This window comes from Pavona decussata, unplaced genomic scaffold (genome assembly GCF_977016875.1).
Source record: "Pavona decussata unplaced genomic scaffold, jaPavDecu1.1 SCAFFOLD_313, whole genome shotgun sequence".
Taxonomy (NCBI): Eukaryota; Metazoa; Cnidaria; class Anthozoa; order Scleractinia; family Agariciidae; genus Pavona; species Pavona decussata.
The window spans coordinates 843086-870892 of NW_028145705.1; the positions used below are offsets into that span (position 1 = coordinate 843086).

At 39.6% G+C, this 27807-nt stretch overlaps 3 protein-coding genes across 3 annotated transcripts; 1 reads left to right on the top strand and 2 right to left on the bottom strand.

Annotated features, from left to right (window-relative positions):
* Window positions 1-885: 885 nt before the first annotated feature.
* Window positions 886-27807, top strand: LOC146454169 (uncharacterized). The gene is made up of 13 exons (XM_085095748.1): window positions 886-978; window positions 5723-5814; window positions 7118-7371; window positions 8457-8574; window positions 8696-8818; window positions 8953-9075; window positions 9207-9329; window positions 10123-10245; window positions 19883-20145; window positions 20972-21086; window positions 23648-23767; window positions 24112-24246; window positions 26218-27807. The coding sequence occupies exons 2-13, from the start codon at window positions 5724-5726 to the stop codon at window positions 26583-26585; spliced, it is 1956 nt and encodes a 651-aa protein (XP_084951874.1). The 5' UTR covers window positions 886-978; window position 5723; the 3' UTR covers window positions 26586-27807.
* On the bottom strand, window positions 10605-12316 carry LOC146454170 (uncharacterized). The gene is made up of 2 exons (XM_085095796.1): window positions 12069-12316; window positions 10605-11039 (listed from the first exon to the last, which is right to left on the bottom strand). The coding sequence occupies exons 1-2, from the start codon at window positions 12274-12276 to the stop codon at window positions 10906-10908; spliced, it is 342 nt and encodes a 113-aa protein (XP_084951922.1). The 5' UTR covers window positions 12277-12316; the 3' UTR covers window positions 10605-10905.
* On the bottom strand, window positions 12962-16781 carry LOC146454171 (uncharacterized). Its single transcript, XM_085095801.1, has one exon. The coding sequence runs from the start codon at window positions 16109-16111 to the stop codon at window positions 12962-12964; it is 3150 nt and encodes a 1049-aa protein (XP_084951927.1). The 5' UTR covers window positions 16112-16781.

Here is a 27807-nt window from a genome sequence, read left to right on the forward strand (position 1 = left end):
AACACACCTGTCCAACCCAACAAATTTGCATTATTTTAACATCTTGCAATTTCTTTCTTTAGACTTCCGACGAATTCTTAATTTTCTCACGATGTTGAACAAAAATCCATAGGAAGTCATTTATTTTCATACTTGGTTGGAGATATCGGGAGAATATCCAAAGTAAAGTCGCAAAATTCAGCACTGTGTTTCTTATTCAGCCGTCAACGAATAATTTATGCACATGACAAATCTCTTATGCTTAGGGGTAGAGCATCCGAACTAATAGTCGGAAGGCCTTAGGTTCGACTCCTGATAGGAGCACTCGGATTTCTTTTTTCCGAGTTTGCCTGTGCCACTTTCTAGAATAATGCATTATTCTCATCCATTCACCAGGCTTAAAATATACCATCACATTTATTTCATGACAAATCTCCTTCCCTTATTAATAAATGCGAAGAAAAAAAAGAAAAGAAAGAAAACAATCGTCAGCCAAGACATTTTAATTTACCCCCTACGCAAGCGCCAGCCTGGGAGGCCTGTTCGCTTGGTAAAACTTCCTGTTTTGAATATTTTTAACCCCGTTACTGTAACTTTTAAAAGAAAACGTCACTTTCAGTACAATTGTGTAAGGGATCTTTGTTTTAGTCAAGCATAATATATACGTCTTCCACATATCTCCCTTTTTCCTTCTCTTATTTTCCTTCTGATAGAAATCATCAAGGAAGAAAAAATTGGTATAAGTGCTTACGTTAGTGTAATCAATAATAGATGAGAAAGTGGTTTGGTGCCTTTATTTAATTTTGTCATTCCCAGACGAATGACAACTTTATCCATCCAATCATGATCAATACTCACCTGCCACTTCCAATCCATATCTTTCTAGTTCTCGCCGTGAATCATTGTTAAGGGCCATTATAAAGATCGTCTCAGTTCGAGTTTGTTGATCTGCTCTTTCCTGGGAAGTGTGGCTGCAGTACTACTCAGATGCTCAGAAAGGTAAAATAGAATTGATAATGATAATAATGTAGCCATTGAAACACGTTCGGCCGCCGTTAGTGAACTTTATTTTCTTGGTCTTTAACAGAGATAAGTCGAACGGAGTTTCAAAAGGAAATTTTGTTATTGCCAAACAAAGAAGTTCGAGCATTAAACGATTTTCCCAGTTCGTGAACTCATTGCTTTTTATTTCTGGCCAACGATACGCCAGACTTATTAACGGAAACAAAATGAAAATATTTTATGCCGTATTACGGAAGTTTTGGCAACCACAATGAATAAAAGGATTGCTCTCTTATGAAAAAATTACATGGTTCATCGTGTCCTTCAATAAAACCAAGTAGAGACGAGAAGCTTCGTGTCAAACTAGTCCAGCACAATTTTGGCCCATGTCAGTGTACATTTGTCTTCCGATTTCGACGTATTTCGCTTGTTTAGAAGAGTAGAAGTAGAAGTACGAAATCTCGTATTTGATTGCAAAATGTAAGTTTGTGTAGGGACAATTTCCTCCGTTTAGCATAAAATCCAAAGCACCCAACCACAAATAGTTAAAATGTTGTTTCCTTAAAAATCTCGCATCATTTTACGATCTCCAAGACGTAAATTTTCACAAGTTGACGCAGCTTGATCCGTTCGTATTCTTTAGCTGAAAATGTTAAAGAACAGAATACTATTCCCGAAATTTACGAGCTGTTGCTTGCTTTTCGAAATGCTATCGGGTCTTTTTCCGCACTTCTACTGACGTATTTGTCCTCCGAACAAAAATGGGATTAGTTTTTCAGCATTGCCAAAGTTTCAGGTGACCTTTCGTTAAAGATAACGCGTTTTTTTTTTTTTTTTTTTTTTCACAATTTAATCCGAATTTCTGACCAAGACGGGTGATATCGTTCGAACGGATATTCCACCCAAATGAACTCTTGGACGCACCCGTATAACCGACAAAGCCACATTGTTTGAGAAAATCAATTAATGGTAGATCTAAACAGTCTACCAAAACTACCTCAATAAAATCTACAGCCCGGCGCAATTTATTGAAAATATTCTACTTCCCATAACTAATACATTATGCTAGAAAACATTACAGGTTGCGTTGCCTTTCGATCGTTCTTTCAAGGCAGTATGAATTAACCATGTTTTAAAATGTTTTTCGTGGTGAAAGGGATGCAGGGTTTGTTGAAAACGATAGTTAAAAATCTTCAAAAGAACGCAAGCTATCTGGAAAAGAAAGTTTTGTAGGAATTGCGATGAACGAGTGAGGATGCTATAATCCATTTTATGCGGTGCTGTGTTGACTTTTTAGGCGGCAAATTTTACCCGCGATCTCGAATTACCCGCAAATTTGCTTACATCGTGTTCATCGCATGTCATGACGTTTTATACTAAATGTTTACAGTGAGACAGCCGGCAGCGAGCGGTAAAGATATCGGGGTGAGTCGAATGAAAAATAACTGCCTCGGCAGCTGAGGAATTCATTGACGAACTACCAGATAGTGGAGATTCCGACACCAGCGCTTCTCCTTCGGAGTCCGAATTCAAAGATGCCGGCGACGATCCAGCCACTATCGCTGTTTTTGATCGGCTCAACAATTTGCAGCGAAGTTCAGCTTGCAGAACCGACGGATGTATTGATTTATCCGGTGGCGTCTTCGCACCAGACTTTTTCCTCCGTCTAGCGTAAAACCCATAGCACCCAACCAAAAATAGTGAAAATGTTGTTTCCTTTAAAAAACCTCGCATCAATTTACGTCCTCCAAACCGTAAATTTTACAAGTTGACGCAGCTTGATCCGTTCGTATTCTTTAGCTGAAAGTTTTAGGGAACAGAATACTATTCCCCGAATCTACGAGCTGTTGTTGGCTTTTCGAAATGCTGGCGGGCCTTTTTCCGCCCTTTTTACCGACGCATTTGTCCTCAGATGACCTTTTGTTAAAGATAACGCTTGGTTTTCTTCACAATTTAATCCGAATTTCTGATTGAGACGGGTGGTATCTTTCGAACGGATTTTCCACCAAATGACCGTATGACCGACAAATGACCGTATAACCGAAAAATCCGCATAGCCTGAGATATCTGAAATTGTGGGAGATCTAAACAGTCTGCAAACACTAACTTGGTAAAATCTACAACCCGGCGAAATTTATTGAAAATATTCTACTTCCTTCAACTAATACTTCAAGGTTACCGTATAGGTACCTTTAGAGGCGTCTCGCGCCCAAGCTATGAAGCGCGTCTGGTTTAAACTGTCGATTCTTAAGCTCTATATCAAATTAAAGCTTATAGAGGTGGCTATTACACTATACCAAGAATTTTGAAATAAGATAAATTGTCGAATTTTTAGCGCTGTTGTCTCGAATCAATTGATTTCACTCGAAGGGGATATTTTAAAGAGCTAAAACTCAAAGGGAATTTGTTCGTTTGCCTTCAAATTTAGACAGTAGCTCGTTTAACATATAAAAAAACAAATACGTTTCTGCGAATTTTTCTTTCGAAATATTTTTTTGTCCGAAAGCGATTTTTGTACGATCGCTCCACATTTTTTTTAAAATCCTATTTCAAAAAATGTTCTGTAACTTTTCACTGCAATTAAGTATGGCAAAACGCACACACTTTTTTAAAGCCCTTTGGGTCTGGAAACTGAGGAGCAAATTAAATTAGCGATAAAAAAATTCGCTTTGACTTGTAGCTTTCAAAAGGTATTCGGACGGTCGCATTTAGAGGTCGTGAAAAATTCGGCAATTCATTTTATTTCAATATTTTTGGTATAGCGTTATAGCCAGCTCTATACGCTTTAATTTGATATAGGGGTTTAAGTATAACTATAGTTTAAACCGAACGCGCTACCTCGCTTGGACGCGAAACACCTCTCAAGGTATACGGTAACCTTTACCTGGAAAACATATGTTTGGTTATGTTTCGATCGCTATTTCGAGGCCGTATGAATTAACCGTGTTTAAAAAATTATTTCCGCGGTGAGTGTGTTGTTTACCAAACAGGAAACAAGAAAGGGATGCAGGGTTTAATGAAAACGGTAGTTTGAAATCTTGAAAAGAACGCGAGCTATCTGGAAATAAAGTTTTGTAGGAATCGTGATGAACGAGTGAGTATGTCATAATTCAATTGATAAGGGGCTGTGTTGACGTTTTGCGCGGCAAAGTTTACCCGCAATCTCGAATTGCCGGCAAATTTGCTTACATCGTGTTCATCGCATGTGAGGACGCTTTATACTAAATTTTACAGTGAGACAGTGTTTCATTGAAGAGAGGGAAGCAAGAAAAGTCGCCTTGGGTAAAGAAGACAAACATGGTAAAAAAAAAAAACCCGGGGCTAAAGGAGACGAACAAGGTCAAAGTCTAACCGTTGAACGAAAACAAAATAAACTTCAGCTGGTAGCGAGCGGTAAAGATTTGTGGTACAACCAGCTCGATGCTGTTTCAAAACCATCCTCGTCGAAAGATATCGAGGTGAGTCGAATGAAAAATAACTGCCTCGGCAGCTGAGGAATTCATTGACGAACTACCAGATAGTGGAGATTCCAACACCAGCGCTTCTCCTTCGGAGTCCGAATTTCAAGATGTCGGCGACGATCTAGCCACTTTTGCTGCTTTTGACTGGCTCAAAAATTGGCAGCAAATTTCAGCTCGCAGAACCGATGGATGCATTGATTTAGCCGGTGGCGTTATCGCACCAGACGTAACTTTTGCCGTTACGATATCGCTTTAAACGCTGGATGCTTTTGCGTGAGTTAAAATTATTGTTTTGTAATAGAACTCCGCCGGGAATGATTCTTTGTGTTTGATTGGCCGGCGGCATGAGCGCGTTGACAATAATTTTAATGTCGTGTGAAAACGCTGAAAATGTTTCAAAGCCGAAAACACGGCTTTTGCTTTTACGCGAATTCCGCATCTTTAAATAAACGTAATTTGGCCAAAATGTTAATCAGATATTAATGCCTTTAAGTGTGTCGGGCTTTTACAAAATTCAAAAGACTATTTCCTTGACGTGTCGCTCATGTTGAGTTTGCAGGCCTCTGAGCGCGTATTTACCCAAAAAATTAAAAACCTTAAGATTTTTACAATTTTCGTTCAATAAGCTTTATAGTTTTCCGTGGTTTAATCGAAAGAAGCGCGCGTACGCAAGATTTCCGTGGAGACACCCGTGAAACCTGTGACTAGCCTTAACAAATAGGCCTGATCACGGTTTTCGACGCCATTTTGACGAGTAGGCAATCAGGCTTGAAATACCAGTGTTTGTTTAGAAATCCGATGTGAAATAATTTTCATAAAACATCGCTTCTGAAAAATTCAGAAATTGGAAACTTTTGGCACTAAGAAAAGAATTTTCAGAAAAAAAAATTGGAGAAATGTAGCTGTGCCAGAAAGCGTCCAGTCGTGTTTTGAACTTTCAATACATTTCCCTATATTTTTTTTCCGCGAACTATTTTTAGTAGCAGTTCACGGCTGGTTCGCTTTACAGACAAATGTAAACAAATTTTTGTGGATAATTTGTCGAAGAAGCGCTAGCATTCTTAAATTTTAGTTCATTTCTCTTTCACGTGAAAACGAAACTTCACTTGAAATAAATTTTCTGTGGGGACGGAAAAGGTACCTCCAAGTATTCTTTCTGTAGGAACTCAAAGAGTTTTTCATAGCTGGAATGATGAATACAGCATATATCTTTATCGGTTTCTTGTTGGTGCTTTTAAATTTCTCATTTAATTTATTCTATTTTTTTTTTTCTATTCAAGTATGGCAGGTTGTTACCTCTCCGTTTTTGATTTCCTATTCCTCTGTTCTCTTTGGGGAGCTTGGTTACAATACAAAACTGATGCCCAGCAAGGTAAGAAAACGAGTTTTAAGTTGTTGCTAATTCAAAACGTCATTAGCTGTTTTTATGTCATCGTCTAAGACGTGAGACCGACAGACGCCTGCTTCTCGAACGTTCCGTTAACTTGCCTGGCCGTTAAACTATCAGTGCGCATGCATACACAACGTTCATAAAATCGTTACTGATTATGGAAGCTAAATATTATTCTCTTTCTCTTTTAATGCAATTCATTGGGAAAAGATTCCGCTAAGCTATCAATGTCTTAACATGCAAAAAGTCAAATGGATTTTTGAGCGAGAATTTTAGTTTAGGCAGAGTGCAAAATTTGAGGTTTCATGTGTGACCAAGTGTGAATGTTAATCTAAATTGTTTTATCCTGGCACTTAAACTTTCGATTCCCATTATCACTCGTTTTTTTAGATAAAATCTTTAATCATGACGATTTTTCTGTCTTACATACTGCTGGTTCACCAACCCGGTGAGGATAAAAGCGAATGAGTTTGTGGAATGGCATGATATGCGGAATGACTTAAATAACTAAATTAACCAAAGAGCGCGTGTTGTTTCGCGCCAATTTTAAAAGAGCAGCAGTTTTTTCGATGTTGCGCACTCTAGCCGAATATCAAGGATAAGAAAATAAAGGCCTGGGATAGAAAATGTCTTATCTCTGGTTAGGAACAAACTGAGGGTGAAGAAATCGATGAATATGGTTCATAGTTTTCGCATTCAAGAAACTATGAGTAAATCCGTAGTAAGTTAAATTTCATGTTCACGTTTCTTCTTGCGACCCCGGTTGACAAAAATATTACTATGACTATGGCTATATGAAATACATGTCTGAACTGCGGGTGAAAGATTAAATAGAAGAAAGACCTTCGCAGTTATTTACGCAACTTTAAACTGAGCAGCTGTGGAGAGAAAGCCCGTAAAACCTCAAGGATGCCTGTAAAACGTGTGATGGCTTTTAATAGCTAAATGCATTGTAATAAATATGAATTCGTGCCGTCGTAAAATATAACGAGAGATTTTGTTTGGACCCTGATCCTAATCACGCGAACATCACACCACATAACGAAAAAGGCCAATCACAAAGCCTTAGCTTTAAGTTAGAAATCCCTTCGATCTTTCTTTCTTTCTCCCTTTGAAATAATTTTTTTTCATCCTTGATTTTTCATTTTATTTTATTTAATCAAGTTTCAGATTTACAATCAAATCAAATCAACTGTTCAATCTGAGGTAGGCTTAAAACAGCCACCTACTATTACATCATTAATTATAACGATGTTTATGACTAAGAACTTTATTTTTTTCGTAGGGAGCTGTCGAACTATCAAATTTCTGCCACCTCAGCATGGCTTTTACCTGGAAGGTCACATAATTTTGAATCTGACCATTGAAAACAAGTTCCGATTATGTGAACATCATTGCCTTATGGAAAGTGACTGCGTTTCAGTCAACATTGGACCACCAATTGATAACAAAATAATTTGTGAGTTGAGTAATTCGGAACACTTCCAGCATCCGGAAGACGTTATAAGGAGGCCTGGCTGGACATATGGAGCCACTGAGGTATGAATTGTTGATCTGAAAAAATAAATAAGTAGTTATGCGTTTGAAAATAACGGGGTTTTTGACATTACTAATTCAAACTGGACTAAACTGAACTTTTGATTGACTAATTGCAGCAGGTTTAACAACTCATAATCCTGCTCCAAGGACAAAAACTTCCTGAGACCAGACATGTTCAACAAACGGGTTAGATCATGTAAGAAGTGAACTTTGCTCAAAAGCAAAGCGATTCAACTTGTAGGGAAAATCACTGATTTAGCGGACTTAGGTATAAAAAAAGCGTCGATACTAAGGGTGTTTTTCATTAGTCAGAACTGTCCAGCCAGTTCATTTATTTTGCAAACGGAACGCTCTAATTCGAACGACAGTTCCGGTACACTTTTTAATTGGTTCAAAATGACACACTAGATCTCAGTAGGTGCCATTTTGAATAATTCAAGAAATAAGCCGTTCAAACAATGATAGACTCCATTTATGAATCAGACGAGCCAGTCTGGCTGGCCAGTTCTGACAAATGGAAAGCACCCCAGTACTGACATTCAAATCAAAATGAATACTTAATTTTTGAGCGGTAAATTGTTTAAAAACCATCCAAGGGGGTCTGCTACAGCGCCTTGTTGAGATATAAGGCTTCAGCTTATACTCTTCACCTCCAGTTTTCTAGCTATCTTATGAAAAAAAAAAAAGTTATTTCTTTACTGAAATACTAAAAGATCCAAAACACTACACAAAATAAAAAAAAAAAACATAAAATGGCAGGGACATCGTACTCCTTTTGTTGTATTGAAATTCTATTTTAAAATTATTCAGCTTTGCCTGAATAATTTCAATATATAAGCTTTTCTGGCGCCTTTATTGGTTAGTCATGTGATTGACGCTTGTTTGCTTTCACGTTTCAATTTTCCCCCGCATTTTTATTTATAGTAGCTTTTAACAAAATATTTATTTTACGCAGACTTCCTTTATCAAGAAATTTTAACCAACTGAGTGCTATGTGCCTTGTTCGTCAGTTTAAATTTGATATTGTGACCTAGCTTGAGGGGATAGAAGCGGTGTATTACAAATGCGTTTATTTTTCTTATTAGAATCTTTGTTCGATCATCAAACCTTGCATCAACAACGCCAAGTGCCTGTTTGGCTACACTAACAAAAAGTACCTCTGTGTATGTGCATCCGGATTTACAGGAGAAAATTGTGAAAAAGGTAAATACTATAAGTTTATTCAGCCCATTTACTGAGCTATAATTTGCCTATAATTTAACCTGTTCAATTTCATCCTTGCCTTATCAGTGTACTCATCCAAGATAATTCCCCAATTCTCTAGATATAGATGAATGCAACAACGGCATCCACAACTGCAACGGAAATGCAACCTGTATGAACACTGCTGGACACTTTAATTGTACTTGTAACTCGGGTTACAGTGGGGATGGTCACTTATGTTCAGGTATAATTTGTTGTCTTGTTTTCCAAGATGTACGTTTTTGTTTAAGTCATTTTCCCGTTCGCTTCATAAAGCAAGTTCAGTTTCATTCTTGCCTCATCATTTTACGTCTCCTTTATTATGCTCGAATAATCTAGATATCGATGAATGCAGCAACGGCATCCACGACTGCAACGGAAACGCAACCTGTATGAACACTGCTGGACACTTTAACTGTACTTGTAACTCGGGTTACAGTGGGGATGGTCGCTTATGTTTAGGTATAATTTGTCTTGTTTTCCAATATGTTCGTTGGTGTTAAGGTCATTTTATTTTTCCTTTCATAAACCCAGTTCAGTTTCATCCTTGCCTGATCATTTTACGTCTTCTCTATTATGCTCAAATAATCTAGATATCGATGAATGCAGCAATGGCATCCACGACTGCAACAAAAATGCAACCTGTATGAATACTGCTGGACACTTTAACTGTACTTGTAACGCGGGTTACAGTGGGGATGGTCACTTATGTTCAGGTATAATTTGTTGTCTTGTTTTCCAAGATACGTTTGTGTTTAGGTTTTTTTTCTGTTACTTTTATAACGGCAGTCCAGTTTCATTCTTGCCTGATCATTTTACGTCTCCTTTATTGTACTCGAATAACCTAGATATTGATGAATGCAACAAAGGCATCCACAACTGCAACGGAAATGTAATCTGTATGAACACTGCTGGACACATTAACTGTACTTGATCCGCCCCTTTCTCAGATATGACGTGAAAATTTTCTGCATTTCCTATGTGAGATGCAATTTTTGGACCGTCTCCGGACCGAAAAGTGTCTTTTCGATCCGTACAAACCGTGCGGATCGTCAGACCGTATAGGCCCGTCACATAGATAAGACGTGGAAATATTCTAATTATCCTTAAAAAAATGCAATTTACGGACCATATACGGACCGAAAAGTGCCTTTATGGTGTGTTTTGAGACCGTAAAATTTTGTCAAACCGTACGGATGGTGTTATATTCGACAACCCTCAACGTTATTTGGCCCTCGTCCTCTTTTCCATGACGAAAAAAGGGAATTGAGGTTTTAGATTCTAACGAGTCCTTTAGTGCGTCTTAATTTGATATACTCCCAATTACTTTTTTCCGTTACATAACTGGAAAGACGTTGTGTATTGAATGGAGCTCATGCCATTGTTAACATATAACAGTCTCACTATTATTTTGCCATATAACGCTATCAAGGTATCAATATAGCAATATAATGGCTATCAATTTCCCTGATTTAAAAGTAAATTTATCTTTTGGTTTTCTCTATCTAGATGTTAACGAGTGCACAACAGGAAATCACAATTGCCATGGTAATGCTGAGTGCACGAATACTGAGGGATCGCATAACTGTACATGTAAAGCAGGATTTACTGGAGATGGACATAATTGTACAGGTGGGTTTAAAGTCTGGCACCTTGGCGGATTACTATGATGACAATCTGTGGTGATTAAATGGATGGAGGGTCATGAAAAAATAAGCAGTGAAAAACAGAGGGTCACATAAATTTATGCACTTGTGATCATAATTTATAGTATGACAGGAAGAGCGAGTCATATATAAAAGACAAAATAAAATTTGTTAATTTAAGTCATTATTTAACAAAAGCAAGACAAGTATTAAGTATTAATGTAAAGGAAATGTCTAGCATAATCGAGGTATATGATGCCAATGGGCTCTATAGATGATTTGGATTATGTTGGGGCAAGAAGAGCAGTTTGCCTCTATTCTAACAGTTTGCCTCTATTCTTGTTTTCTTTTTCTTGTATTTGAGCTACATTGTACAACCTGTTCAGGGGGAGGGTCATGAAATTTCATTTGCATCGCTATGGAGGGTCACATCGTTTTCATTGCTCAATTTAAAATCTCCACCTCACTACCTCCCTCCCCACTAATTTCTGACCAGTCCCTAAAACAGAAGCCTATGTAATGGAAAGAGTTACAAAGAGGAGGCATGATGAATGGAGAGAAAAAAGTTTTTTTTATTGATTCTATTTGTCAACTGGTGGTTGAGGACAAAAGATCAAGAAAAGCCCTTGAGAAAGGTCAGTGCTCTTCAACTGCTAGTTAAGGAGGAGCTTTGGCCTTCTCTTGGCTGTCCATATTTTTCACATGTTGTGCTCTGCAAGGCTTGTTTTGGCCTGTATTTAATAGTAAGAGCTGGGTTTTGAAGTTGTTGCAACTCAGCGTCTGAAAAATAAATCAAAATTTAAAATACATTACCAATTCAATCTTATTGATAAGAAACAACTGAATGTGAGGTTTTCTTAAAACCTTCCTTAAACCAAAAATTCAAACTATTTCTTCCAGGAAACTACTTAAAAGAAAGAAGTACCCTTTATGTTTTATCCCTTCCTCCCATCTACCTTAAATCAGTGCTGCATATCCTGAAGCTTGTTTGCTGGGCCCAAACACAATATCAGAACACATCAATATTGGAATTAAATGGCTATGAACAAAGGCCCATAGCCGCTTTAATAAAATTATTGTTTTGAGATCATGATAAATTTTCAAGGAACAAAATGAAATATTTTTCTGGCCCAGTAAAGGTGAGGGCACTCAAAAACGAAACTGCAAAACAACAACCCAGAGCACTGCTGAGAGGACAAAACAGGGAAGGGTTGGGAGGGGAAAAACACTCTTTCCCCAGCGAGTCAAAGAATTGAATGACGCGACAGCAATTGACTGTGTAGTAGTACCGCATGCCCCTAGAGGGGGCATCCTTTGATTTACCCCCATGACCTCTCGGCACATGCCCGGATGTTGTCACGCACCCCGTAACGCAACAAGATCATTTAACATTAGATTGTCCGGGAAAAACATAAAAATCCTATTCGCAAGCAAATATTTCATTTTGTAAACGCCAATGACCACCTTATCCAAGGCTGAGTGAAAATGGATAATTAAAGTGTTTTTCTTCGCGTTTGTTTGCACAGTTTTTGCCACAAGCTTAATTTGCACAAGCAAAGTAAAAACAAGCTTACTCTTATCGCACTGAGATGTTCTGGAAATGCTTTGGAGGGAAAAGCTAGTTCCGGGAGCTAGTTGCACTTACATTATTTACTCGTTCAATCAAAGTTTAGTACTTTAGAAACGCAATATAAAATGTGTATAAAAATTTGTGCCTGCTATTTGTATGGGTGCTGAACAAGGTATCGAGGAATCACCAAAGATAAAAGCAATATTCACACATTTCGCCCACTCATGACATAAGCTTACCTTTTGCCGCTCCTTCTCCTTGTGAGATTTTTTTCAGGTTCACGATCTCCTGATCGCTTACCCTTTTTAACAGATCCAGGTTTAATTTGTGTTCACTGACTTGGGTGGAATGCCCGAGTGTCCCTCCAACTAAACCTAGAAAATAGCAAAACGTGCAAGACAACAAACTGGACCCACACATCTCTCGTTCTGTCGGCCGGACTCGCATGCAGTGCTATTCCTGCCGCTCGATTAGAGCAGTTGCTATACCACTGTGTTACGAGTTCGTTTTCTGAGTGGCGAATAGTTCGTAGTCTAAACAGAACGCAGGGTTGTCGGAACAACAACAAGGTTATTTATTCCAAATGAGCGTAGCAAATTCAACACAAAACTTCACACCAAGCACACGCTAGGCTTGTAAATTACAGTTCGACCTCTGTCACACTTGAATAAACACGGCCTCTGCCAAATATACACGCGACCTCTGTCACACTTCAATAAACACGGCCTCTGCCAAACTCTACACGTGACCTTTGTCACACTACGATAAACACGTACTCTCTTCTCATAAACAACAACCTCTCTAAAAGCTAAACCGATTTCCTTATATACTAATGAGCGTAAGATTCTAGAACTTTCCGGCGCAACTAAATAAAGTAACATTACAATATAAATCTATTTACAGGATCACACGTAAACGGCTTCAGAAACTGCTTAGTCACTATGATGCAAAACTAATTAAATATGCGAGAATATTCTAGACTAAATTAGCATACAGTCACGCAACAATTTTTCGTAACTTAACCCCCTCTTGAGAAGAAATTTCTTAAATTTCTACTAACGACGAAAAATTAATTAAGTAGTGCAAAGAGAGGAGGTAGTCCAATGTCTCTAAAGTTATTCCTCTACTCTGCTCAGATAATCTGCTCCTCAGTAAGGTTATCTCCAGTAGCCACATCTTTGATCGACTCTTTAGCAACATATCCACCAATTTCTAAAAAATCAACACCATCCACAGGATCAACTTCTTCTGCTTCACTTTTAGCATGTCCGCTCTTACTAGTGTCAGCGTTCACTTCGACAGCCACTGCTCCAACGGGTACAGAATCCTCTCGTTCAAAATACTTCTTTAGTAGGTTGGCATGGTAAACTCTCTCCTTTCCTTTGACACACACTTTATAATCGTTGAGACCCACTACTGCACTGACCTCAAATGGACCTTTCCACTGCATTAGAAGCTTGTTATGGTCGGTCGGTAGCAGTATTAATACTTTATCTCCTTGTGCAAACCTTCTGACTTTAGCCTTACGATCGTAGTAATGCTTGCCTTTGTGCTGTGCTTTCTGAAGTTCAGTATGCGCAAGCTTGAGAGTATCTTCCAGCTTCTCACGTAGCTCAAACACATACTGGTAGCTGTTCTTTACTTCAGGTTCCTCCAACTCTTTCGTCCAGAGCTCTTTAAGAATAAACATCGGCCCTCTGACAGCTCTTCCATACAGCAACTCAAACGGCGAAAAACCAGTAGACTCCTGAGGAACTTCACGATACGCAAACAATAAAGCGTTGATATAACGATTCCACTGTCTCGGCTGCTCGCTGCACAACCTCTTTAACATACTCTTCATGGTTCCATTAAACTTCTCCGTCAGGCCATTACACATAGGGTGATAAGGAGTCGTAGTGAGCTGTTTAATGCTCAACAACCGTGTCACTTCCTTCATACACTCAGATACAAATTGCGTGCCGAGGTCACTCAAGATCTCTTCAGGCACTCCTAAACGACTGAAGATATCCACCAACGCTTCCGCCACAGTCTCCGTATCAATGTTTTTGAGTGGGACAGCTTCAGGATAACGGGTTGCAAAGTCGACCAATGTCAATATGTATCTATGACCGTCTTCACTCGGGGGGCCAATAGGCCCAACCAGATCGATTGCTACTCTCTTGAACGGCTTGTCAATTAATGGCATCTTCTCCAGGGGAACCTTCGGTACAGAACCCTTGTTAACCGTCTTCTGACATACATCACATGACTTGCAGTAACGAGTCACGTCCCCTTGAATACCTGGCCAATAGAATGCGCTTTGAATCTTATCAGCCGTCTTCTTTATTCCCATGTGACCTCCCATGAGCGATCCGTGAGCTAGTTCCATGATCCGACTTCTCAGCTGCACAGGAACCATAACTTGCTTCAGGGGTTTACCACTATTCACGTAAGGGTGTTTGTAGACGCGGTACAAAACTCCACCTTTCACTTCAAATGAAATCTCAGCCTGGCCTCTCACAACTACATCATTTCGCTCCCAATATTTTTGTAAGCTCTCGTCATCATTTTGCATTTGTTTGAGCTTTTCTCTATCAACTACAGGACTTTCTTTAGTACTCGGTACCTTCAATGGGATACGTTCTCCGGCCTTCTTTGCTTGACCTCTCGTGGTTACAGCACACGCCTCTTGCACATGATCTTGCCAGCTCGGATCCGGGTCGTCAGCAGCTCTCGCGCCTGGTACATTACCAACAATTAAATCATAAACAGCATCGGGAAGACACTGCGCTTCCACTTGGCCCTTGAGATAAGGTGTATCAACGTCAATCTTTGCAATGGGCACTTTCCTTGCCGTGTTGTCGATGAGCAGCATAACATTAAAGTCGCCAGTGAACTGATCCTCAGACACAAGATCCTTCTTTACTACTATTCCGCTACAGCCAGTGTCTCTCAGGACATCAACAGACTTCTCTCCAACTCTACCTTTCACTACAGGCATTTTACTTCTCACTCCAGACAAAGGTTCAACACAGGCGCTACTCAATAATGGAATCTTCTTACCACAGGCTAACAGCAGCTTCTCATCTTTAATACAGGACTTAACTTCTTCCGCTGTGGGTTTACTCTCAGTCTGCTGAACTAGGCAACTGGCGCTCACTTGACCACGTTGCACAGGGTTACCATCCTTACTTTGTCCTCCTGATCTCCGTCCACCTGATCGACAGTTTCTAGCTTCGTGTCCTTGCTTGCCACACAGAAAACACCTTTTTCCTATGGTTGGGCAGTTGGCGGCTCTATGACCACGAGCGTTACACCTAAAGCACTGGAGGGCTGTTGAATTAGACTGTGTGTTCTTGGCTTCCTCCCTCTCAGGCGGTAATACCGGCTCTCTGCTCACTGGGCAAAACAAATGCTTACCATGGGCCTCTAAGTACTGGTCAGCGATCTTCGCAATCTGTGCTAGGGTTTCAGGTGCCCTTTCTCGTAGGTGAATGGCCAAATCCTTAGGGCAGGAGTCAATAAACTGTTCTTTCACTATCAAGTCCTTTAGACCGTCAAAGGTTCGCTCAGTATCCGAAAGCTCTAGCCACCGTAACAGGTACCTGTCCAGTCGCACGATAAACTGGTCCGGACTTTCGTCAACTTCCGGCTTAGACGCTCTGAATTTACGACGATAGCCGTCTTCTGTGAGATCATATCTCTTCATCAGCGCAATCTTGACTTTACCGTAATCTCTAGCTGCTTCTTCAGATAGGCGTGAGTACACTTCGAGTGCCCGTCCAGACAACAGAGCACTGAGCTTTGATGCCCATCCAGTTCTATGCCACTTGGCTGTATCTGCAAATCTCTCGAACCTCTGCAAATATGCGTCCAAATCATCTTTACCATCCACGAACGCTGGAAGTTTCGGCGCTTTAGCTCTATCATCTCTCTCTGCGGTACGACCATCACCATTCGTTGCTGCTAACCTAGCAAGTTCCAACTCATGTTCTCTCTTAGCGGCCTCAGCAATTTCCTTCTGTCTCATGAGGTCAGCTTCATGTTGTAATTTCCTAATTTCTCTTTCCTGACGTCTCGCTTCCCTTTCTTCATTCGGGCGTCTGCGTCTCTCTTCCCTCTCTTCTTCCTCAAGCTTCTGCTCCTTTACTAACTGCCTTTGTTTTTCTGCTCTCTCTTCTTCCTCACGTCTTTGTTTTTCTTCTTTCTCTTCTTCCAACTTCTGTTGTTCACGCACAAATTCGAATAGCTTTTCACCTTCCAGTCCAAACTCTTTACCAAGTTGCATAAGTTTCTCCATCTGACAGCGTTAGAATTCCAAGGCTCTTTCACTTGCTACCACTTGTTTCCACGGCACAGTTACTTCCTTCCGAGTTGCGATCCTTTCCTGGTTATCGGTAGACAACAAACAGTTCCTTGAATTCCACTCTCCAGCGACAGGCCCCCAATGTTACGAGTTCGTTTTGTGAGTGGCGAATAGTTCGTAGTCTAAACAGAACGCAGGGTTGTCGGAACAACAACAAGGTTATTTATTCCAAATGAGCGTAGCAAATTCAACACAAAACTTCACACCAAGCACACGCTAGGCTTGTAAATTACAGTTCGACCTCTGTCACACTTGAATAAACACGGCCTCTGCCAAATATACACGCGACCTCTGTCACACTTCAATAAACACGGCCTCTGCCAAACTCTACACGTGACCTTTGTCACACTACGATAAACACGTACTCTCTTCTCATAAACAACAACCTCTCTAAAAGCTAAACCGATTTCCTTATATACTAATGAGCGTAAGATTCTAGAACTTTCCGGCGCAACTAAATAAAGTAACATTACAATATAAATCTATTTACAGGATCACACGTAAACGGCTTCAGAAACTGCTTAGTCACTATGATGCAAAACTAATTAAATATGCGAGAATATTCTAGACTAAATTAGCATACAGTCACGCAACAATTTTTCGTAACACACTGAACAACAAAGCGACTTCCCACCATTGAAAGAACGAAACATTTTTCGAAAAAGTGTTCGAAACCGTATGAGAATTTAGCCTCGTATGGCTCGCCTGCGCTTCGAGTTGAGAGTTTGACGTCACTTGTTTTTCCCGGGTGACCCGGCCTCTGTTGTCATTGGACACCATCTGCCTTTGGTAACCAGGCCGCAGGAACATGGCGGTTCAATGGCGGATGAAAATTCGTAGAGTTTGAGCGCAAAAAAATTGCATTTTCCTTCATCAAATGAGGATATAACTTGGAAATCATGTACTTTAGGACATAAACTACCAATCAACTGCAAATAAAAGGTATTCGACAATTTGATCGTAGTAGCACTTTAATGCCCGTTCCAGACGCCGCTTCGCCCATTTGCCAAACCTTACTAATTTATCAAAGTTCGACTCTGGAGCGACTTGGGAGCGACGAGTGATTAACATACCATTCCTTCTTCCGCAACTAATTCACCATACCTTGTAGAAAAAAAGTAAGCAATTTCCACTGAGTTGCAAACAACAAGAATTCCGTACAAATATGTACCTGCTCGGCAATACAATCAGCGCAAATAATTTTCCACCATGATTTTGCATGACTACTTCCAATAATTTAGCCACAGTCTGTGTGAAAACAGCAGGGAAAGGTCATTTATTCCAAAGCAACTTTCTCCAAAGCACAAAGCACAAAGTGTATCCAGTAGCGTATTTCAACGGTTTTCTCCACACTGAAGACGGGTTATATACCCGAAACGTCTCTGTTTTTTTTCAAAACAATTTTTAACACTTTTTGATATTTAGTTTTTATATCAATCCTATCCGTAAACACTTTCAAGTGTCACGCATCTCCAAGGAACTTTCCTTTCACCGTTCATTATAATTTTGAATCTACCTGCTACATCTCAGTGTTGAATCCAGACCTTTCACTTTCCTATTACCGTGCATTATAATCGACTATTTGATGCGACTCACCAACTTTATCGATGCCTAGCATCAGGAAAACCGTTACGGAAATATGCCGTAGCCTCAACCACAGTTTCCGCTTTCTTCCAACGGAATCCATACCCCTTTCTAAAACGTCGGCCTTTTCCACCTTCAAGAAGACTAGAGTCTCAAGCCAGATCGTCTTCACTGACCGTTGTCTGCATAAGAGATTAATTCCGAAGGGATTCCGAATCAACTTTCTTCCTGCGACAGGCGGCCGTCGCAACAAGCGTTTTAACAGGATTACCAACTCGTGCTCCCGACGTTTGATGCAAACAACGGTTCAAAACCTGCAGGTTATCCAAAAAGGTCTTTCCGTTCTTTTGATGCGTTTTCGGATCAATTACGCAACACCCGTACAACCGCAAGTTACCAACAGGGGAGACGATTAATTTCAGAAATGAACTCTTGTTTATGTTCTGCGATGAAGCTGCACAAAGACCAGAAATTTGCTTTTCTTAGTAATGAGATTGCATCCGTCCGGAATACCACTACACAAGATCAACTACCAGACAAGAAGATTGTTGTTACTATCCTCGAACACCTCCCACTTACGGAAGCCGAAAAATCGGTCCTCAGTAAAGGCTTAACATTTGTCCTTTAAACAACAAGGTTGACGAATACTAAGTGAAGGCCGATTGCAAGAAATTCTACCGCCGTGTGCGACTCAAGGCTCAGTTTCACGATCAAGCCAACAGCGAAACATGCAATGAACCAGGTGATGAGTCGGACCACTTTGCGAAGATATCTAAATGGACTCCTCCCGATGGCAAATTCTCAGGGGTTGATCATTTCATTGACCGCTGTCACAGATTTGTTAACTCACTGCATTAAAAAAAACAAACAAAACCAAAACAAAACAGGAAAACACTTACACACCCGTACGCCAATCTGTCACACCCTGAGAGGGAGGCTTTACGTGCTCTCAGACGAGGAGCGGACGTGCTAATCAAACCAGCTCACAAAGGAGGAGCTGTTGTCGTTTGGTCACGTCCTCTTTACATCCAGTAGGCCCGTAGACAGCTGTCCGACCACAGATTTTACGAACGACTCAGCGCCGATCCCCTACCGGAATATTAACAAAAAAAGAAATCCACGGTCAATGATATGATTGCCACGTGCGTGCTACCACCTTCAGCCAAGCATTTCGTTGTTAACACACCTCGTACATCTCGATTTTATCTCCTGACGAAGATACACAAGCCCAACAACCCTGTACGACCCATAGTTCCTGCCTGCAGTTGCCTCACGGAAAACATTTCAGCCTATCCGAATGAAGTCTTGGCTCCTTTTGTCAGAAGTCTTTTCATCTATGTGAAGGACACAAACCAGGCACTTCATATATTTGACTCTTTTAGACTTGATACCACTACTGCTGTAATCCTTGACATCGCTTTCTGTTCACCACGTCTCTGTACACAATTTTTCCTAACCACTGTGGACATACTGCAAGCATTAACGCACTCCTTGGATAAGCGTGACATCAAAGAACACTCCACGTGAATGCTTACAAGAGTCGCTGAACTGGTATTCGCCCTAAATTCCTTCTCCTTTAACAACGAACATCAATTTTCAGCGACCTCTATTAAAGACACAGGAAAGGCAAATTTCAAGTTGCAATCCATTTGCATTCTAGACATCTACAGCCAAATATAATTAAAAGTAATTTCTGTGCACAAGTAGGGTTAGATAGGCTACCATGATTTTAACGATTCTATTAAAAAACAAACACGTTTTTTTGGCTATTCATAGTTATACTAAAAATAGGTGACACTGACCCTTTAGTATGGACCTTCAGATCTGACAACGACTTAAGATTGAGCACGAGCACGACTTTCATATTTTAAACCGTATCACGCTCTTTAAACTATCACTTCTTCGCCGTTGTTTTCGGGCAGATAAGGACATCCTTGAAACAAGACTGGTCTGACAAGTGCTTATCTAAAGTACGTGAAGTCGTGAACTTTATTTAAAAAGTAGTACCCGCGTGCTCAATATTGTTCTCGTAGTCACTGAATCTGAAGGTCACCAATGGCCACCTTAAACAGTCCTTCCCATTAAAATTTAGGAAAACATTTTCATTTATTTTTTCATGAGAATTTCGCTCCATGGAGTTTCCAGCCTCCTTCTTATTTGCGAACAAACGATTGTTGAATCACACGATAAAAGTCATCGACATCCTGGACATGGATCTCTGTGAGCTGATGTGTTACCAGGAGCCCAATTGCCTGAGCTTTAACTTTAAAAAGAATCCAGAAAATGGAAAAGTAAAACACAGTTGTGAGTTGAGCAACTCCACTCATTTGGAGCACAACAGCGAGTTCAAGGATGATACATCCTACTTCTACCAAGGTGCAAAGGTGAGGTACCATGGAATTTAACCATTACGAATCCAAACTTGCCCTGTGTAATGTCTGATTATAAGCGTTTACTAACGCCGGCAAATCAAACCTTTGCTAATAAGAAGTTGTTAAGTACCGTCAGAAAAACCGTTAACTTTCAAGCGAGCTTTAGCACGCAAAGAACATGCCTTGGGATATTAAATCGTGCGCACTATATCCGCGTGTGAAGCAGTGTAATATGTTGGGAAGCACGTTTGCGAAGTAATAAGCACGTGCTCAGAAAATTGGGGGGTGTGTGAAACTAAACGCGCAAGTAGAACAATAAGGAGCTTATAGTCAAAAGCCTGTAGCACGCGACGGACTCTAAAGTTGAGAGGGCCTCTTTACTTATTTCATGTAAAGCAGCTTGCTTTAGCCACTGGAATACGTGCCTGGGGTAATTAATGGCGGATGAAATTTTTGAAACGTGTAAGAAAAGTGACAAAATTCAAAGATGGAGTTTTACGGTTCAGGAAATTAACAGCTGACGAACCATTCCACACCTTTCGCTAGTAGACTTCAAAACGACATTCTCCCTCACTTTAGAGCTCCTGTGGGCAGGCGCAAAACTATAAAAGATGAGATAGTTGATGGAAGTCAACGGGCGAAAAGAGTGGCTGTTTGATCGGAGCCCCTGACGTCTTTGACGACAAAATAACACTCTAAAACTTTAAAAGTGTTGTAAGTGCCAGCAGGAAATTCTGTTCTGACCACTGAACTCAATAAAAACTTCGGAATGATCTGTAGTCCGTTGCATTGTTTACGCACTATAGTTTTCTCGTTCTTTATTTCTTCTGTTTTTCAGAATGCCTGTGGGAAGATGCTATGCAAGAACAACGGTATTTGCCAGTCAGGTTTTACAGAAAAAGGATATCGTTGCGTTTGTCCCAAGGGATTCAGTGGTCACCATTGTGAAGAGGGTAAGCTATCTGGGTTAAAAAGTATTTTGCTGCCCTCGTATTCCAGAGGAACTCGCAATTGTACTGTCTGACAAACGTGTGTTCTAGGGAACCCCAACCCCGACAACAAATTGACATTCAAGTGTACCAAAAATTAGACATGATTATCACCTATTTTCGTTTTTAAATTTCCCGGGCGCCGCCATTTTGGATTCCATGACGGCACACGGTTGCCGCTATTGTCAGTAAGCAAAAGCTCTTTTGTGTGAAACAATTGAGCAAACGTATTACGTCATGAAATCCAAGATGGCAGTGCCCGGGAAATTTAAGATGAAAAATAGGCGATAATCAAATTCTGTTTTGTCCGTCAAAGAAATATTATTTCCATGTTTTCCAACGAAATTTGAAATTGAATTGTATTATTATTATTCAACAATTTAACATTAATTTATTTCAAGAGTTGAGGTTTCCTTTAACGATTGCAATATTTCCTGCTCTGTCTGTGATGTCAACGCCAAATGCTACAACATTAATGGAATTCTTACTTTTGTTCCAACTTTAACCGACCAACTCGCTTGATATTATACTGACTGTGGCCGACTGATGAGCTACCAAAGTGACTGAGAATAATTGCACTAAACCTTAATGAAATTAGTGCAATTGTAAAAAGGAGTGAGTCCAACTGCTATAGCTAGGATATTTTTGATGTAGTCAATTATCATCTGTAAGGTGCAAGTAGCTAGCTTTTTACAAAGGTTCAGTGTGTTGATTGGTGTTTGTTCTTCGTTAGCTTAGCTTAGATAAGATTAGCTTTGCAGGGTGACCCATATTGGTAGCATTGGTGGTCACGACAGTGTCTGTAATAAGGCGAACAAAGAAATCATTTGTGTCAAATAACAATTTTACAATAAATGTCAAAATGTCCGCGCATTGATTGGCTCTTAGCTATTGTCTGTAAGAGTACAGACAACAAAAATGACTTCCGATTCGCGTGCGCACATTCTCAACGTAAAATGAGCCAATTTCGGTCGTACTTTTCGATGTTATTAAAGAGATTTACAATTATTTTTACGACAAACGGCAGAAATGACCACGTGACTATGTTTGTCCTTCATTTGCCGGTCGCTGTTTTCAGTTTTTCAGTAAACTGAGTAGTTTTGTGTTAAGATGAAAGGTCAGACCTATTTTTATTTACTCATTTTTTTTTTCAAGGAAACTTAAACGCAAATATGACGTTTACCACTTGCCATGCCATTTGCCGATTCTAAATCTCTGTATTGTAAAAAAAAAAAAGAAAAAATCGACGGCATTCAGTTTTTCCTGGTCTATGTTCTTCTAGACCATAAAACGACGCCGTGAAATATTGTCCATATTCGTGTCAAGGTATGGATAACTTTTCGTTATCTACAGCTTGCATTATCTTCTGAAAGTAATTTCCCTACTTATCACGCTTTTGCAAGCTTGAGAAGCGTACTTCGTAGTTTTAAAAACAAGAACCCTGATACCGATGTTTATTATCGTAACCACGAGCACGCATCTGTTACCAAGCGCGCTGGTACCTCAACACGTGGCTATACAAAACAGTACAATGCCTACATTTAGGGTACGCAAAGGGAGCTCAAAGCGTGGGCGATTTTTTAGGTTAACGGTTAATTGAACTAAGGGCTGTTTGCATGATACCGTCGCGACTTTCATTCCCGTTCAAGGTCACTCCAGTTCATTCTTGTGGATCTGTATCCGTTTACATGATATCAGCACAAAATCTCATAACGGAGCGAGTCATACCGGTGCGAGTTCACCCAGGTAACTGTGGCGGAGCGAGATTTTCATTCCAGTATGAAAACTTATTCCGATGTAATGTAAACGCGTTGCGGCTGTTCGCTCTAGCATGAAATCACTCTCCTGGGAGTCTGGAACAGGTAGTGCATGCGCAGTCTTTGGTATCCAATCCAATAATCATGGCGCCACAATTACGTCGGACGACAGGAAGTGTCCTAGCTTTCATGTAAACAGTATGAAATCACTATGTCATACCGGTATCAAACTCGCATTGGTGCGAGTTTTCACACGTAAACACCAACTAAGATGTTTGGACTAAGGGGGCACTGTCACGTATATTGTACTGTATTTTGGTCAAAACTGTTCAAATATTCGGCAAAGACCCTTATTTGTAACGTGTAATCGCTCTTACAACACCGGAACGAAAATATTAAGGTTTTTCTCTAAGGAAGAACAAAGTATTTTTTCAAGTTGCAATCCACTTGCATGCTAGCCATTCACAGCCAAACATAATTAACAGTAGTTTCTGTGAACTAGTAAGCTAACTGTTAACAAAACCCAACCATTATTTTAACGATTCCATTGAAACAAATTCGTCTTTTAGCTATTCGCAGTGACACTAAAAAATAGGCGACACTGTACTTAGCTAGTTGTCATGAGAAAGTGGCTAGGTCTAAATAAGTACCTTAAAACTACAGGCTAACCGTTTAGATGGACCGTTAGAGTCCACCATTGGAGCCATATCTTCCAAAAGTAAATAATAATTAAATAACTGTATGTGGTCATCAATCTTTCCCTTCCAGATATAGATGAATGCTCGGCGAGCTCTTCCTGTCCGTTGAATGTCACATGCAATAACACTGAAGGATCATACGAATGCATCTGTCCGGTTGGATATCGACATTTTGGAAATACTTGTGAAGGTAGTTTTTGTATGTTTTTAATTAAAGATATTAAAATATACATGTTTGCCCCAAGAGCTTAATAAGCTCATCTAGGGGCTTACACAAAACTCTCTAATTGAAACACCTGACGCTCGGACAAGAGAAAGATATACATACATGTAGATAGAGTTTCTGTCTACGTAACTATTTTCTACCTGACGGTGTAACCGGGGGACCTTACTATTGAAATCTAAGTTCAACTTGATCTAGGAAACAAGTTTTTATTTTCTTTCCTGTGACCACCGTTGGGAAATCAAAGAAACTATCGGTGTAAATTAACACAAGCAATAATGTGATCAGTGACTCTCTGTTGATTTTTTCAGATATCGATGAATGCACTCAAGGATCTCATGACTGCCTCCCAAGCCTTGCTAACTGCACAAACATTGTTGGTTCATACAACTGTTCTTGTAACCCTGGATACGTGGGGGATGGAAAGAATAGCTGCAAGCCTGAAGGTAAGACTCTTTACAATTCCTTTACATCATTTAAAGTGGACATTATTAATGGCGAGTAATACTCTGCAGTTACTTGAAGATAGTTGCTTTATATTTCCCATAAAGCATAAAGCCAAAGCGTCCATTTTTTTCGAGGGGGGGGGGGGGGGGATAATATTAAAGGTAGTAGTCCTGTTTTTGTTCAATCAGAGTCACTTACCCAACTGTCCTTCTTAGTTAAAATTTATTCGAATAGCCTTAATGGCCTCAAAAATTCGGTCATAAAGGAAATGCACGGTTTTCCTTGGCAAAATATTACAGTCAAGCCTCCCGTAAACGGACACCAATCTTGCCAAAAAAGCGTCCGCTTAAAAGAGGTGTCTCCTTATAGGAGATTAAAAAATATAGTTTGTGTGTAGCTGACCAAGTGTCCGCCTACGGGAGGTGTCCGTTAACGGAGGTTCGACAGTAGTTTAAAATTCCAAACACAAAGAGGCTGATATATCAGCGAGAAAAAAACAGATTGCATCATCATAAAACCAAAAGCAGCTTGTAAATTTGCCTTTACTTGTCTTCTCTGGCCCACCATTTCAGTCAAGTACTTCAGTTACAAGTTTACCAGTTATTCTTAGATGTTTTGCAAACGAAGGAAAATAAAAGTATCAGGGCTACGGACTTCGTATCCAGAAACAACGTCGTTTGCATTTCATCTCACAATCGCAAACTTTGTTCCATAACAAGAAAACCCATCTAATTGTTATGATGTAATGTGTAGGCTTCTGCTAACTGCGCTTTTGTTTTTTTGTAAAAGGAAAATAGTGATGTTTCAGTATCTGGCTATCTAGACCGCCTCAGTCTATAAAGGAAACATCCACAACATACTTGATTGACTTTGCCCGAGAGGCTTTTCAAAGACAATGAACTAATCAAAAAAAACAAAAGATACAATGCACAATGTAACCAAAGAATCGAAAAGAATCGAAAGGATATAAAAACTATTTTCAAAAAATACTGTTGGACATAGTGAGGCATTACTTAAGTACTTAAGAGTTATAGAGTTCTTTGTTGAGTTTACATTTAAAAACAGATACGGATTCAGAAAGTTTCAGGGAGCAGTCTAGGGAGTTCCAATATGTTTGTAAATGCTAAGAATAATTATTGTTATAATCGTTCGTTAATATTAAAATTATTGAGAATGCTGTATTATTCTAGAAAGTGACACAGGCATACTCGAAAAAAAAATCCGAGTGCTCCTATTACAAATCGAACCTAAAAACATGTCAGACAAAGATGACGGCGTCAGGCCATTGATTATTTTAAACATCATTATGACCTTTTGATGTTGTCTCTGTCCAGCTAAATTCAACCAGCCTAGTTGATCAAGAACATGGCTTAATCGTGTTAAAATTGAAGCACCAGTTATAATCCGTGCCACACGGTTTTGAAGTTTCTGAAAACTGTTAATTTTGGTATCACCTATAGAGTCCCAAACAATGCAACAATAGGTAAAGTATAATTCAATTAATGACCTATAAATGTCAATTAAATTAAGCCTGTTTAAGACATGTCTAACCTTTGTTAGAATACCTACGTTGCGAGTTACTTTTCTCCTAATACTAGCAATATGGGAATCCAAAGATAAATTTTGGTCAATACACCAAGGCATTTAAAGGAATGCACCTGTTCCAACACTGCACCATTCAAACGCACTGTCACATTTCCTTCGATCGCCGCTACTCTCCGTCTTGATCCTATTAACCTAAATTCCGTTAAGATCCATCCATCCATCCATCCATCCATCCATCCATCCATCCATCCATCCATCCATCCATCCATCCATTCATCCATCCATCCATCCATCCATCCATCCATCCATCCATCCATCCATCCATCCATCCATCCATCCATCCATCCATCCATCCATCCATCCATCCATCCATCAGTTGTTTTTTAGATGGCCAGTGACCTTAGTGTCTATGTCCTGTCTCATAGAATGCCAAAACTACGCAAGGCTGGACAATCCTGACAGAAAGGTGACGTACGTAAGTAAGACCTTGCAGAGTGATAATGGACTTGGTTCTGGTTGGTTTCGATTTGAAGGCGCAGCAGGTACAAGAATGGCTTTAACATGTCCACCCAGAAGACATTGTGGCGCTCACTTTCCTGGTTGGTTGGAAGGAGGTCATCCCAGTGTTGCGGATGGACAAAGTGAAAGAAGGGTCTGCTTTCGCGGGGATACCAGCAATTGCTGTGTCTATTCCACTACAATCAAAGTTAGAAACTGTAGTTCATTCTATGTGTATTACCTTCATGGTACCCCTACAAGTAGGGATAAACTCCGCTACTGTGGCAGTGATTAAACACGTGAACATTCCAATCTCGAAAAAGTGACAAATTCGATTCTTAGAATTGAACCATTAGGCTGGAACTCACTACCCTTAGATTACCGGAATTTGCGCAAATTTACTTTTCAAAAGAAACTTAAATCAAGGGCCATGGAAGTTATCTTAGAAAATAACGAGTACTTTAAAATTTAATTATCAATGTAATGCAATAGCGCTAGCATTGTACATTTTTTAACTTTCTCTTTAAATTTACTAGTCTTTACAATGTCAGTTATATTTAATATTTTAAATCCTTCCATAATGCTAAGGCTGTTACCTTTTGCTTCTTTTACTGCTAGTGTTCTAATTTAGTTACAATTTCATTTACCACGATATTTGCAATTCTTTTTTTTTCTATCCCAGCCTCGATTAGCCAGCTTCATGCGGGAGGAAGAATTAATTTTCTTGTGCCATGTGACGTGATCAAATTTTGTTGTTGGCATTGAAACGATCGAGCCTGAAAATTGTGAGCGAGTTCGTTTCAGCTGGGATTAATTACTAAAATTTTACCACGTTTTATGAAATGAGATGTTATGTTTTAAGCCTGGTAAATAAAATAAATAGTTTTTTCTTTAATTTCAGCGAGTACCACAGGCATGCAGGATACTTTTCACACGAGTCTCCTGTATCTCAGTAATAGAGTTTCTGAACAATTAATTTGGTGGGGTAGGCACAAACTAGCGAAAAGGATACGCTGAATTCGAAATTGGGATTTAGAATGTCAATGTTTATTTGTTTAATTTTAAATATAACCTCTGAGCTGTGTTCTGTGCTTTTGTAATTTTTTGCTTGGTCGTTGATTATATAGTTTTTTCCTTTCCTGCTTATGAAGGGATCAAATCTGTTCAATCTTCTCAAAAGTAGTTTACTGTTACTGAATTTGCGAGGTCTTGATAATTGCTATGTTTTTACTTGCTGTACATTGCAAATTTATACTATTTCCAAAATTGCTAAGAAAATTGCTAAAAAATGAATTGTAAATAATTAGTTCAAGTAGGAAAATGGAAGACGATGGTGATACTGATGATGATTTTATCAGTTGCCTGGTCCTTCAGAAGGCAGCATTTTGTAAGATACTTTAACTAAAGGGCCTTAGATTATCACTAACAGAGCCATCATCGTAACAAGTTGTATTACTATAACCGCAATGTTGTATAACTATCTCTTGATTATGAACTTAACATCAGATAAGTAAAAC

Coding starts and splice junctions, on each gene's coding strand:
- LOC146454169 (XM_085095748.1), top strand. CDS start 5,724: ATGGCAGGTTGTTACCTCTCCGTTTTTGATTTCCTATTCCTCTGTTCT. Junction 5,815..7,117: donor CAAAACTGATGCCCAGCAAG/GTAAGAAAACGA, acceptor TTTTTTTCGTAG/GGAGCTGTCGAACTATCAAA. Junction 8,819..8,952: donor GGATGGTCACTTATGTTCAG/GTATAATTTGTT, acceptor CGAATAATCTAG/ATATCGATGAATGCAGCAAC.
- LOC146454170 (XM_085095796.1), bottom strand. CDS start 12,276: ATGCGAGTCCGGCCGACAGAACGAGAGATGTGTGGGTCCAGTTTGTTG. Junction 11,040..12,068: donor AGGAGAAGGAGCGGCAAAAG/GTAAGCTTATGT, acceptor TTTATTTTTCAG/ACGCTGAGTTGCAACAACTT.
- LOC146454171 (XM_085095801.1), bottom strand. CDS start 16,111: ATGGAGAAACTTATGCAACTTGGTAAAGAGTTTGGACTGGAAGGTGAA.